The sequence below is a fragment of the Cnephaeus nilssonii genome (genome assembly GCF_951640355.1).
Source record: "Cnephaeus nilssonii genome assembly, chromosome: 19".
Taxonomy (NCBI): Eukaryota; Metazoa; Chordata; class Mammalia; order Chiroptera; family Vespertilionidae; genus Cnephaeus; species Cnephaeus nilssonii.
Genome location: NC_137090.1, coordinates 29,492,042 through 29,505,811, shown reverse-complemented (window position 1 = coordinate 29,505,811; position 13,770 = coordinate 29,492,042). Strand labels below are relative to the sequence as shown.

General features: G+C 56.3%; 1 protein-coding gene across 2 annotated transcripts in view; it reads left to right on the top strand.

Annotated features, from left to right (window-relative positions):
* Positions 1 to 12,339, top strand: part of ASIC2 (acid sensing ion channel subunit 2) — a gene marked incomplete at its 5' end in the record, with an annotated part of 840,739 nt that extends 828,400 nt beyond the window's left edge. For both annotated transcript variants that reach the window (XM_079799147.1, XM_079799146.1), the window contains 6 exons: positions 1,297 to 1,353; positions 2,646 to 2,799; positions 4,931 to 5,022; positions 8,311 to 8,390; positions 9,899 to 9,967; positions 11,473 to 12,339. In XM_079799147.1, the coding sequence (XP_079655273.1) occupies positions 1,297 to 1,353; positions 2,646 to 2,799; positions 4,931 to 5,022; positions 8,311 to 8,390; positions 9,899 to 9,967; positions 11,473 to 11,574 (554 nt within the window). In that variant the 3' untranslated portion in view covers positions 11,575 to 12,339. The remainder of the gene's footprint in view (positions 1 to 1,296; positions 1,354 to 2,645; positions 2,800 to 4,930; positions 5,023 to 8,310; positions 8,391 to 9,898; positions 9,968 to 11,472) is intronic.
* Positions 12,340 to 13,770: the final 1,431 nt, after the last annotated feature.

Here is a 13,770-nt window from a genome sequence, read left to right as displayed (position 1 = left end):
ATTTAGTAATCTAGGGTTAGAATTATTGATCTTTAAAATTGCCTCTGAGGCCCTGGCCGGGTAGTTCAGTTGGTTAGAGCATCGTCCCAATATGCCAAGGTTGTGGGTTTGATCCCTGGTCGGGAATCAACCAATGACTGTATCAGTAAGTGGAACAACAAATCAATGTCTCTCTCTCTCTCTCAAAATCAATAAATAAAAATTTTAGAAATAAATTAAAAATAAAATTTCCTCTGAGCTGCCTAGAAGACAGAGCAAAAAGGAAAACTATCGATTAAATTATTATTATCGGAGCCCTAGCTGGTTTGGCTCGGTGGATAGAGCATCAGCCTGCGGACCGAAGGGTCCCAGGTTTGATTCCAGTCAAGGATACATACATTGGTTGCAGGCTCCTCCCTGGTTGGGACACGTGCAGGAGGCAACCAATCGATGTGTTTCTCTCACATCGATATTTCTCTCTGTCTTTCCCTCTCTCTTCCACTCTCTCTAAAAATCAGTGGAAAAATATTCTCAGGTGATATGTATATTGGAAAGGAGGGAGCGTAACAGCCCCTCAGCTCTTGAAAAAGGTGTCTGGGAAAATAGCGAGGAAAGACATCGAGGTGGACATGCACTGTAGCACCTGGTAAAAGAGGAAACAGGGGACCCTGGACTTCTACAGAGATCTGCCAGGAAGGACAGCTGAGCAGTAGTTAGTGTCACCTGCCTGCTGCTCAGACTGTGAGGCTGCCTCATGGAACCTGAGCTGAAAGCAAGCAGTGGAAGTTCAGTCATTCCACCCAGGACCCGGGCACTAGCCTCTCAATTACTGGTGGGAATTCAGGGCGCAGCAAGAGGCGCTTACAAAGCAGCCCTTCTCCCAGTGCCGTGTGTGGTGGGAAGCACCTCTGCCTCGGGATCAGGGTTCACAGCCCCCCTCCATCACTGCCACTCCGGTGCCCTGGGAAGGCAGGATGCAGGACTTCCCCCTTTAGGAGGAAGTGGCCCACGCTCAGGACTTAGGAGGTGCTTACCGTCTCCCCCCACTAGCAGATCAGCCAGCAAGGTTTCCTCACCCATCACCCGTGCAGCAATCTGGGAGGGTCTCCCTACCCTCTGTCCACGATCACAGGGCAGATGGGAACCCCGTCTTCTGGCTCTGGGTGCACTTCTCCCGATGCCCCCAGGCTGCCCTGGTCCGGGGATCCTTTGAACGGCCCAGGGGCTGCCCCTGCCCGTAAGGGGTGCGCTGCCTGCCCCAGCCTGGGGAGGGGAGGTGTTGCGGCCTTTGTACCTCCCTGTGTTTCTTCTTTGCAGGGGACGCCCCTTTCTGTACCCCCGAGCAGCACAAGGAGTGTGCAGAGCCTGCGCTCGGTCAGTACTGGGGACACGTGGAACGCTGGGGAGGGCCTGAGATGATGGGGATCTCCTGGGTGTGGGAGAGAGATTGGGTGGGAGGGGGGAGGGGGAAGGGGGAGGGGAGAGGCTGGACAGAGTGGAATGGCTTCAGGAGAGGGAGGTGGAGAGCAGGGTGCGAGGGAATTGATGCAAGTGGATGAGGGCTGGGAAGGGCACAGGGGAGAGGACGGAGGCAGAGGGGTGGACAGAGAGCAGTGAATTTCGGGGTGGAGGTGCTGAGGAATGCAGAGGAGGGGCAGAGACGAGAGAGGATGCACGACAGGTGTGGGGGGCACATAAGGAGTGTGACAGTATCCCCCCACACACACACACACACACACATGCTGGTAGCTCACACAGCTAGGCCACCAAGGTTATTCCAAAGCAGTTGAGCCCAAGTAGGTGAGGCAGAGGAAAGAGGTAAGGCCGTGTGCATGGACTTGAGCTCCTTGGCAGCTGCACTTGCTGGAGTTAAGTGGGGGCAGCTCTTGACTCACCCTGCCAGAGCTTCCATGATTGGAGGGGGAGAGAGGGGGGCTGGTGAGAGGACAGGCAGTGGCTTCCAACGTGTGCAAAGACTCAGTCTCTCCTTGGAGTGAGGAATCAACAAAACCCATGGGCAGCCAGAAACACTGAGATGGTTAGAGGAAAGAGGGAGAGAAATGCTGTCTTTAACCACGGGGTCTTAAACAGAGAGGAGAGAAGAGGAACGGGTGGGGAGACTAGATGAACCTGGAGTTTGCCTCTAGAGAAAGGAGTGCACATCTTGGCCTGTGTCCTAACCCAGCGGGCACAGGAGGTGGGCGTGGCTATGGGGAGCCAGCCCAGAGGGAATCTGCAGAGCCCGGGCTTCAGATGCAATGGTCTCCCACATGTGCCTTTGCCAGGCGGCCCACTTTGTGGATGAGAACACTGAGGCTAGGAGCAGAGAAGAAGGCCCGGGAAGTTGAAGGGGCCAGGACTCCCTCGGAGCCTATTCTCCCAAAGCGGTGCCTTTTCAACAGTTTGTAAAGGGCCACCTAACAGTGAGAGAAGCAGAAGGAACACAGGACCAAGAGCAGCCCAGAAAGAGTGGGCACTTCTTCATAAGCGCTCGAACCCTCAACCTAGAGCAGCAGCCCAGCTCCCCTTCTCTCTGCAGCCCCCCAGCCCTCCCTCACCAGGGAGGGCACCTCTTCCCAGCTCATTTCTCTCCTGCTGGACCTGCTGCCCTGGCCCAGAGGTCGCAGACCCCACAGCGGACTAAGCCCCCCTCCTCTCCCCTGCAGGTCTGCTGGCGGAAAAGGACAGCAGTTACTGTCTCTGCAGGACACCCTGCAACCTGACCCGATACAACAAAGAGCTCTCCATGGTGAAGATCCCCAGCAAGACGTCAGCCAAGTACCTTGAGAAGAAGTTTAACAAATCAGAAAAATATATCTCGTAAGCCCAGGGGCATGTGCACTGGGGAGGAGCGGAGTGGTATGGATCAGGAGGAAATTCGGGGCAATCAAGGAAGAGGGCAAAAGTAAGCAGTTAGTTCCATTTAGCAGACATTCATTGAGCACCTGCTGTGTGGCAAGCTCTGTGCTTAGCACTCAGACTGTGAAGACAAAGATGATCAAGATGCAGTCCCTGCCTTTAAGGAGCTTATAGTCCTGCAGGGCGACAAGCAGACAACTGAATGCGACAAAGGCTGATCCCGACCCCAGGGATGCAGGGAGGTGGTTGACTGCACCTCGCATGGGGATGCTGCCAAGGAACGCGTCAAGAGATTTTTTAAATGATGCATAGGAGTTTTCCAGCAGGCTTTGCACATTCTGTTCCCTCTTCCCAGAATGCTTTTCCTCTCACTCTTCACCTGACTGGTCCCTCATGGTGCAGGTGTTCATTTCAATGTCATCGCCTCAGTCCACCGGCGTTGAGCATTTTAAACATAGCTTGAGCCCTAGCCAGTTTGGCTCAGTGGATAGAGTGTCAGCCTGGGCACTGAAGGGTCCCAGGTTCAATTCTGGTCAAGGGCACATGCCCGGATTGCAGGCCCAATCCCCAGTAGGGGGCGTGCAGGAGGCAGCCAATCAATGATTCTCTGTCATCATTGATGTTTCTATCTCTCTCTCCCTCTCCCTTCCTCTCTGAAATCAATAGGAAAATACATACACACACACACACACACTGAGTGGCCAGATTATTATGATCTCTGAACACATAATAATCTGGCCACTCAGTGTATATCCTATGTAATAAAAGGCTAATATGCAAAATGTCCCCTCGACCAGGAGTTCGACCAGCAGGCAGGCCGGCCAACCGCCCATGTCCCCTCCCCCTGGCCAGGCTGGCCAGACCCCACCCATGCACGAATTTATGCACTGGGCCTCTATTATATATATGGCCAGATTATTATGCGTTCAGAGATCATAATAATCTGGCCTCTCAGTGTGTGTGTGTGTGTGTGTGTGTGTGTGTGTGCATATATGTGTGTGTGTGTGTGTATACACATATATGTATGTGTATATATATATATATATATACATATATATATATATATATATATATATATATATATATATTAAACATAGCTTGAGTGACTCGGGAACTGAACTGTAATTTTATTTAATTTGAACTTGTTTAGCAGTTTTAGAGAGACCCTTCAGGCAGCCGCTTAGAGGATGGGTGGGAAGCCGGGTGGGCAAAAGGGAGCCAGTTAGGAGGTCGTCACCATAAACCAGGCAAGAGTTGATGCAGCTTTGGCACCTCGGAGAGCCCTGCTTGGAGAGAGGGGGTTTGCTCCTCTCCCCAGCCACTCCCTCCTGCCAACACCATAGTCAGAGTCCCTCCTGGGTGATGTCTACAAAGCGGGCTGCTTCTGTTCCGTGGATTGGGGACCGGCATTGAGGCATTGTGCGCAGCACCGAAGGAGATGGGGAGTCGTAGGAGGTGCCAGGTCCTGCTGCTGAGCAGACATTCTGCAGGCAGCAGCGGGGCCTCCTGCCAAGATGTGTCTCATTAACACATCTGCCTAAGGGAACAGAGGGAACCAAGGTGCTCCTGCCAGGGCCGCCCCGCCCACAGATGGAGGTTTGTGCCCTAAAAAGCCACTCCGGCTCTGGCAGCTGACTTGGTAATGCCAGGGTGGGACCTCGGGCTAGAAGCTTGTTGTAAATCCCAGTAGGAACTCAGGGACTCTCAGGAGTGGGTAGGGGAGGCCAGCTGGGCAGGCAAGCCTCGTCAAAAGAGTCCTGAGCTCACCTGCAGGGAAGGACCCCGGCAGACCCCTTGGGGGCCGGAGAGCCAGGAGGAGAGGCAGCGTGCAGAGTGGGGGAGAGAACTCGAGGCAGAGGGGGACCGCTGATCGGTGCCTCCAGGTTCAGCCCCCAGGCCTGTGAAGAGCACCGGGTGGAGTCGGGGCTCCTGGTTTCAAGGCCCAGCTCTGCCACTTACCAGCTGGAACGTTGGGCCGGTTGTGGCACTTCCCGGGCCTCAGTTTCTCCATCTGTCCAGGGGAAAGCGGTTAGATGATCACTGTGGATCCTGACAGATCCACCCATGTATGTACTGAACGTTCCCTCTGCAGAGAGAACATCCTCGTTCTGGATATATTTTTTGAAGCTCTCAATTACGAGACAATTGAACAAAAGAAGGCGTATGAGGTTGCTGCCTTACTTGGTAAGTCGAAGCGTCTGTTGCACAAATTTCCACATCTTACAGGAGGTGAGAGGGAGGGGGGTGGCAGGTGGGCAGCAGGCGGGCAGGTCGATCTGTACGCCTCCTGACAAGTCTAGCTCTATGCCCGCTCATTGTTCCCTCCATCCTTGTACGACTCCTGTCCCAGAACGCGAAGACCTCCAGTGTGGTGAAGGTTCTAGGCCAGTTTATGTAATCTCTGCCTCAGTTTCCCCATCAACACAGGGAGGCGGGTGGGCTGAAGATCTCTGAGGGCCTTTCCAGAGCTGCCCTCTTGGATTCCATGGTTCTCCGCCCCCAGGTTGGTGTCAGAGTCTCGGGGTGGGGCAGGAAGAAAGCTGTCAGATGCTGGGAAGACTGAGCGTGAAGGGTCCCCAGGCGGTGGACACAATGAGGGTCCCCAGTGGAGCCCCCCTGGCAAGCAGCGTTGCTGCATTGAGAAGGCCAGGTGGCCCCCTGCTCTGGGTCCTTTGTCAAACACAAAAGAAGGGCCACTTGTCCCCAGGTATCTACAGACCTGCCTGCCACCCACACAAGGTGCCCTGGCCCCGCAGGCACATAATGGATGCAGGGAATTCATTTCAACCCTGCCCCAGCCCAGCACAACATGCACAAGACCCCTGAGGCAGACAGAAGACCTGCCCCTGGGGGCCTCCTGCCAGCTCCCCCTCACTCTCAAGAAGGGATCTACAAGGAAAAGTAGCCGTTGTTGCCTCTGAGCTGAGCCAGGTGAGGGGAGCAAGGAGAGGAAGAGACACCTTCTACCTGAGGGTATAAAGCAAAGACCAGCTGTGAGAATGTAGGCCAGTGGCTTCTCCTCACTGGCCTCAGGTCCCTCATCTGTAAAATGGGTCTAATGAAACCCACTCTATGTGTTGGCTGTGATGGTTAAATGTGGTAAAGCCTCAGCCCACAGAAGGTCCATTAATATCATTTCTGGTCCCTGGACAGTCTCTGTGCCAGGGACCAGGACCCGGCTGGTGTTTCCAGGTGCCATCGGGCCTTTCTGCACCTCTCCCAGGAGGCTGGGTCCCAGCTGGGTTAAGGTGGCTGTCGCTCAGGCCTCTCAGGTGCCTGTGGCCAAAAGGGCTGAGCCTAGAGAATTGTACCCTGGGCCGGAGATGTAGGCTCCTCCCCTGCCTTTGCCACTTTGCCACCTTCATTTTCTAAATGGACTCAGGACATGACTCCTCCCCATCCCCACATAAGCTCACAGTCACACACACACACACACACACACACACACACACACACACACACACACAGTGGGGAGGGCCAGAGCTCGGATCTGTCAGGAAGGACAGCTCGTCTCTGCATCAGATATGAGGATGAGCATTCCTAGCACCGTGTTCCCTCCCAGAATAGCCGCTGAGAAAAGCATGGGCCATCTGCAGCCTCGTGATGGGAGTGTGTGCCGCTGGGAACTGTCAGCCACAGGCTGTCAGGCCCCCCTCTCACTGCCACACGGCCCACGCCCTCACCTCAGTGCACACTGCCCCCCGTGGGCACACACGCTCCAGGGGGAGTCACACACAGGCGTGCACCTGCACAGACCCACGTGCACACAGCATGCCTGCACTCACACTCTTACCTACAACTGCCCATACACACAAACACACTCACACCTGCACATGCTCACTCGTGCTCACACTCAGACACACGGTCCACCTCCACAAAGCCACTCACACACTTAGACACTCTCCGTGTACCTACCCTAGACCTAGATCACCACCTACATAAAGCCATCAACAGCCAGATGTACTGCCTATTTCTATCCAGACACTGCACACTCATGGGACCCTGGCACATACCCCCACACTCAGTCACACTTCATGCACATACAAACACACATTCACACCTGATGTGCACACACATAAGTGCACACTCCCCAATACACCTCCACTGAGGGCATGAGAGTGAGCATGAGGGAGGAGAGGCATGCAGGGAGCCTTTTGAGCTCAGCACCAAGTCCCACCAGGAAGACCCCCCCCATGATCTCAACTTGTTCAGGATGTGGCTGTCGGGCTCCTCCCAGCAATGACCAGGGTATGAGTGGGCAGATGCACCCATCAGGAAGTTCTCAGACCAAGAGGTCATCCTGGAGTGCCCACCCCAACAGCACCCCCATTCCCAGCACTCGCCCCAGCCCAGTCTTGGAGATTCCAGCTGGGAAGGACTTCCCAGCTCATCTCCTCCAAGCCCCCTCCCAATGGCCTCTACCACCAAGGGTGCTTTGAAGGCAAAGCTCCTGAGAGGGTCAAGGCTTATCAAAGCTACACAGCAAGCTGGTGGCCACTCCGAGCTCAGAGCCCCAGAGAGCAATGGGGCAAAGCACCGTGGGCTTCTGGGGGATCACAACCCTCGGAGAATGGGCTAATAGCCTCTCAAATATAAACTCTCCCACTACAAAAGCCAGGTGTCCACACTTGGTGTTTTCATTCCATTTCGGAGGATCTCCAACCATCTGAAGCGCACACAGGAGAGGGGTTTTCAAACTCTGGTGGACCAGAGGACCCCCTGGGGAACGTACAAATCCTGACCTCCAGACCCCGACCCCAGATCTGATATGTAGCCTGCAGTAGGTCCAGGCATCTACACTGGACTACAAGACTCCCAGGAGTTTGATGCAGGGGGGTCTGAAGACCAGTCCAGAATAACTTTGGTCAAGGGGCCCCTCCACCCCAGGGAAAGAACCTCTGCTCTAGAAAGAGACCAAATTGAACATTTACCTTTGGGTAAGGGAGATGGAAGATGCTTCCAAGGGCCTCATCCCAAGAGTGAGAGGAGCCCCAAGGTGATCCTGAAGGTCATGTCATGATGAAAGGCCTGGGCGAGGAGGCCTCTTGTGACACTGCTGCCAAGACCCCCACTCAGGGCACCTGACACTTGTGTCTCAAGCTAGACTGTGCCCTTGCCCAGAGTAAGGACCACACATGTCTTATCTCTATTCTCAGCCCAGAGCCAAAGCAAGGCCCAATCAGTGCGGGTTCTAATGTAATTGGCAAGCCTGTCAGCCTATGAGGTCTATTCTGGAACCTCCAATAAGCCTTCGGGTCAGTTCACATCCTCACTAGGTGCTGCACGCCATCAGCTCTCAGAGCTGTGCATGGAGGGCGGGACTTGTCAAAGGCCTGCCTTCCGGTGACAAGCCTGGGCTCCCCTGGAGGGGGGCCCACTCAGAAGGTCTGGGTTCCGAGTTCTGAGTCTGTTCGCCCTTCCAGGAAGTGCTGTGAGTGAAACCAAACCTTGGTCTTTTCTGTCTCTCTCCAGGTGACATTGGTGGCCAGATGGGGTTGTTCATTGGTGCTAGTATCCTCACAATACTAGAGCTCTTTGATTACATTTATGAGGTAAGATTGGGATCCCCCTTGGGGAAATGACCACATCCTGCCCCAATGCCCAGAACTGAAGCACTACATCTCCACCAGAGCCTGTACCTCCTCCTGTCCATGGCTATTGTCTGTCACCAAGCCCTAGGTATCAGGGAGGGATGAATGTGAGGGTGGGGAAGCCACAGACCAGTAGAGGAAAAGCAGTGGGCTGTCTACACGAGCAGGGAGGGGGGAGAAGGGAGATGAGACCGGGCTGAGGCCAGCTCTGAGCCCCTCCCACAGCTAGCCTGGACATGCACACACACACACTTATACCACACTTACACATTACACTTATACCACACTTACACATTACTCACAAATGCACACACACACACACACACCACACTCAGACACACACACTTATACCACACTCACACACATACTACTCACAAGTGCACAGACACCATTTGTACACACACACACACACACACACACACACACACACACGCCTGCTCTCTGGGTGGCTGGTCACCTGAGTGGTACCGTCATGGTTCAGGGAGACTGCGGTAAGGGGCATTTCCCAGCAGCCTCCTCGGTCCTGAGAAGAGCAAGGCCACACCCACTGCCTCTGGCTGCTAATGGTCCGTGGAGATGTCTCCCTCAGGGGCAGCAGGGACAGAGCATCTGAGAGCTTCCCAAACAGCGGACAGCGGCTTCAGGATTGGGAGCTCCTGGTGCTCGTCGGCCTTCCCACCCATTTCCCCAGACCCAGCTGGCTGCAGGGCTCCAGAACCCCTTGGGCACGCCCAGGCCCTCTCAGGCCCCAGGAGCACCGGATCTGGGCCCAGCACACAGTGCCTGCGAGCAGGGTCTGCCCCCAGAGAGGGCTGGCCGTGGCTGAAGGTCGCTCACTGTGGGGCGGGCGGGCCCTGTGGCCAGGGTTCCCGGCGTCCCGCCCTGCCTTTCAGCCAGGAAACCTTGTTCCACACACCAAAACCACGCCCCTTGGCCAGATTTTATTCCTCTTTGTTCTTAATTTTGTGAGAAGCTGTACAAAGTTAGGGAAATTGAATCACACTAGCTAACATTTGATAACTACCTTCCGCTGCTAAGAATAAAATGTCATGGACTCGAGTGTGCCCTGATCTTATGAACTGTGGGGTGATGGGCCTAGAAAGTAATTAGCCATCTTGTCCCCCAGACCCGGGCTCAGAAAGGGGCCCAGGCTGCTCCTGAGGGCAGATGGGGAGCCAACCCACGCCAGCACGTGCCGCTGCTCCACACTGTCCATCCACAGGAGATGGCTGTCCACACTGCGACAGGGCCCTCCTGGGATCTCTTCCAGGCTCCAGCCCGGGCACCAGAATCGCGTGGCAGCCCAGAGATGGGGCGGAGGCTCCGCCCGGCGGGGCCTGCCCCGGTTTGTCCGGCCACAGCCCAGGCAGCTGCTGCCGCTGTGCTTCCCCCGCGGAACCCAGGGCAGGGAGGCCTCTCAGCCTTTGCCCCTTCCCCAGCCTGACCACCCGCTCCGGCCTCTCTTGCAGCTGATCAAAGAGAAACTATTAGACCTGCTGGGCAAAGAAGAGGACGAAGGGAGCCACGACGAGAACGTGGTGAGAGCGGCGTGTGGGTCGGAGGTCGATGTGCTCCTCTGGTCTGTACAGGCGACGCGAAACCAGCTACGGGGCCAGAGCAGGAGGGGCGGAGCGGAAGGGACCCAGGCTCCGGAGGGAGCCGGCCTGGCTGGATCCCAGGTCCTGCTTCTGAGCTGTGTGCCTGGGGACAAGTACCTATCTCCCTGAGCATCTGCCTCTTCACAGGGACCTGGGATGGAAGCGGGTTAGGGAGGTGTGGAGGGGTGTCATTCAGATGAGGGAGACCAGACTATGAAACAATCAGCATACCTAGTGGGGTTTTTTAATACACTTTTATTGATTTCAGCGAGGAAGGGAGAGGGAGAGATAGAAACATCAATGATGAGAGAGGACCATTGATCTGCTGCCTCCTGCACGCCCCCTACTGGGGATCCAGCTGCCACAACCCAGGCCTGTGCCTTGACTGGGAATCGAACCTTGACCTCCTGGTTCATAGGTCGATGCCCAACCACTGAGCCACACTGGCCAGGCAGCTTGCCTAGCTTATAGTAAGTGCTCAGCAAGTTCAGGTTCCCCCACTTCCCTCCTGCCTCCGAAATGTCTCAGTCATAGGTTCCCCCTCTATCCTTCCCCCTCCTGCAGTATGGTCCTCATCGAATCTCTCCAAATTCTCAGCACGGCCTCCTGGCTGGTCTCTGCTCCCAGCCCTCCCGGCCCCCCACCCGAAGCAGCTCGGGACAGCCTGGGGATCTCCTGGAAGATCCGCGGCCCCTCGGCCACACCCTGCTCAGGGACCCAGGATGACTGTTCCCCGTGTGCAGTCTAACCCTGAAGGTCCTTTGGGCAGTTGTGACCAGCTCTGGTTCTGGCCTTCGAGGCCTCTGCCCTTACAGCTTGGCCTCAGCGATTGGTCAGCACCCCCTGCCCCAGGCCTAGCCCCAGGCTGCACCTCCTCACCCCTGCTAGGCCCCACAGGAGGCCCCCGAGGCCCAGGGTAGGATGGGCTATCCAGCCCCAAGCTAGACGTCACTCAGATGTAGCTCAGGTGGCACATCAGGGGACTTCTAGGAGGAACGGCCACACCCCATCACCAGAGAGTCCTCTCCCTGCGCCGGGGGCACCCAGGGGGGCAGTGGTGAGGATTCTGAAGGCAGGGAGGCCCCTTCAGCCTCATGCCCGAGATGCCAAACCAGTGCCTGGGGTGCCTGGGGCAGGGGCAGCAGTGCCCCGGGGAGCCCACACGTGCGGAGCGTGGTCCCCAAGGCTGCCAGTGGCACCTGATGAATTTTTGAATATAAACACCACCTTTGCCCGGCTGGCGTGGCTCAGGAGGTCATGGTTCGATTCCCGGTCAGGGCACATGCCCCAGTTGTGGGCTCGATCCCCAGTGTGAGGCGTGCAGGAGGCAGCCGACCAATGATTCTCTCTCATTATTGATGTTTCTACCTCTCTCTCCTTCTCCCTCCCTCTCTGAAATCAATAACAATATTTTTTAAATAAACACCACCTTTCCCTTCCTCCAGAGCACCTGTGAGACGATGCCAAACCACTCTGAAACCATCAGCCACACTGTGACTGTGCCCCTGCAGACGGCCCTGGGGACCTTGGAGGAGATCGCCTGCTGACAGCCCTCGGAGCACCCGGCACCCCCAAGCAGACCCTGAGGCCCAAGACCCGGGACAGGGGACAGCAGGCTCAGGCGGGATGGCCCCTGATGACGGAAGCAGCAAGAGCCCCCTATGCACACATAGCAAACTCTCTGCCAAAACCTCGCTGCGGCCACGTGGGACACGACCCGTCCTTGGTCCCCGCCGTGCGTCCCTCTTAGGAGACATGAGACACATTCTGGAACAGTCCGAGGACCAACCTGCCATCACATCTCACTGCCAGATGTAGAAAGCACCTGCATGCTCAGACTTCTCACGGCGCCGCCTCCACGTCTGTCTGTGTACCAGACGCTCCTCTGTGCGGTTCCCACGCGGTGGGACCGGGTTCCAGCCCCAGTCACCGCGAGGCCACAGCTGGAATCGCAGCTGCACAACCGAGGGAAACCGCAGAACTGTCGGCTACGTCCGGTTCTTGTGTGGTTCGTGAAAGGTCCTTAACCTGCCCACAGTCCCCTCCCCGCCCCAGCCGACCCCCGGGGGACCGGGCCGAGCCCCTCCAACCCCAGCGCCTGTGACGGAGGCCTGTGGCCTGGTGACTCCGGCCCGTGTCCGTGGCTCCCACGCGTTCTGCCCTCCCTGTGACATGGCTTGTACAGTCCGGTTCTGTCTTTGGGGGGTTTACTGTCTGTCAGAGGTCCGTTTGGTTTTGTTTTCTGATCTTTGGGTTTGCTGTTCTGAGTTTGGTTTGGTTTTCCCATTTTCTCTGGCGTTTATTTATTCGTGCTTCCCGTCACGGTCATATTAAAAGCTGGTCTTGTGGAAGTGGCTCCAGGGTGTCTGCCTCCTCCCCCCCCTCAGGTCTCTCTCCCCAAGCACCTAGGAAAGGGCCAGACCGCCCAGGCCAAAGACCGCAGGTTCTGTCAAGTTTTGTGCAGCAACTCTTACCTTTACAAAACCTATTCTACTCCAGTCTTTTAACAACTACTGATCGTGACCTTGTAAATGACTTCACGACCCAGGGTCTGAATGCCATGCCCTGACGGTGGCGGGAAGAAGGAAGGCGGAGAACCCGCCCAGACACAAAAACCATAGAGGAGGCCTTCACGCCTTCTGCTCTCCACCTTCCGTCCTGACTCCTGACCCGCCAGTGAACTTGGGCTGCACACAGGCCCGGCGTGGCCTCCCTCCCACACACCAGCGCTCCAGGACCCTCTCTATGCCTCAGCTCTTCCCCATCACACAGACCTGCTTGTCTCTATGGGGGTCACATTTGCATCCGGCCTCGCTCCTCACAAGTCCTCGGAGGCTGTCCGGACGGGAAAGGAGGCGGGGAGGGGCCTTTAGGCTGCAGGGGGCTGCCCTTTCCAGCCCGGGGTGGCAAGAGAGCTTGCTGTTCGGGCAGAATCCTTGTGCTCAAGCCATATGCTAAGTCCATAGGGACAGCCCCTCCCCCCAACCACTCCCAACTCCAAGTCTCCCCCAATGCCCGGGAAGAAAGGCCAACTGGTGTGTGCCTTCCGCTCATGCATAGATGCACAGAAGCTCCACTGGACCAGGCTCTGATCCCTGCTCTGCCATCTCTCTCTCTTTCTCCTTTCTCTCTCTCTCCCTTTCTCTCCTCCCCAGCCCACTAACACAAGGGAAAGGTATTCCCCAATGTGACCTATTGAAAAACCCCCGCGTCAGGACTTCAGAGCCCAGTCCCCCGCCTTCTTCCCTCAGGAGCTGCCTGACCATGGATGAAACCCTACCCATCTCTGGGATCAGTTCCTTCAGTTCGAGGATGAAGATAATAACTGACCTGGGTCTTCACAGGTGACCCCTAGAGGCCCCTCCACACTCACGGTGCTACAGCAGCTCCCCTCTGCTGCCCGGGGGGCCGCGTCAAGCGAGCCACACTTGAGCATAGATGGGCCTGGGAGCTGGCAATACCGGAGCCAGGAGGCAGTGGGGACCGAGCGTCCCTGGGACATCTCTCAGCTAAAATCTAGGACTCAGGAGGGCTGGGTTCCTTCTAAAAGCTCCAAGGGAGAAACCCCTTCCTCACCTTTCCCGTGCCAGAGGCCGCCCACATTCCTTGGCTCATAGCCTCTTCCTCTTTGTTCAAAGGCAGCAATGATAGGTGGAGTCCTTCTCACTCGCCTAACAGCAGCATCCCGTAGTCAAAGCTCCCTCTGACTCAGAAGTGTTCCTGCCTCCCCCTTTCTTCCATCA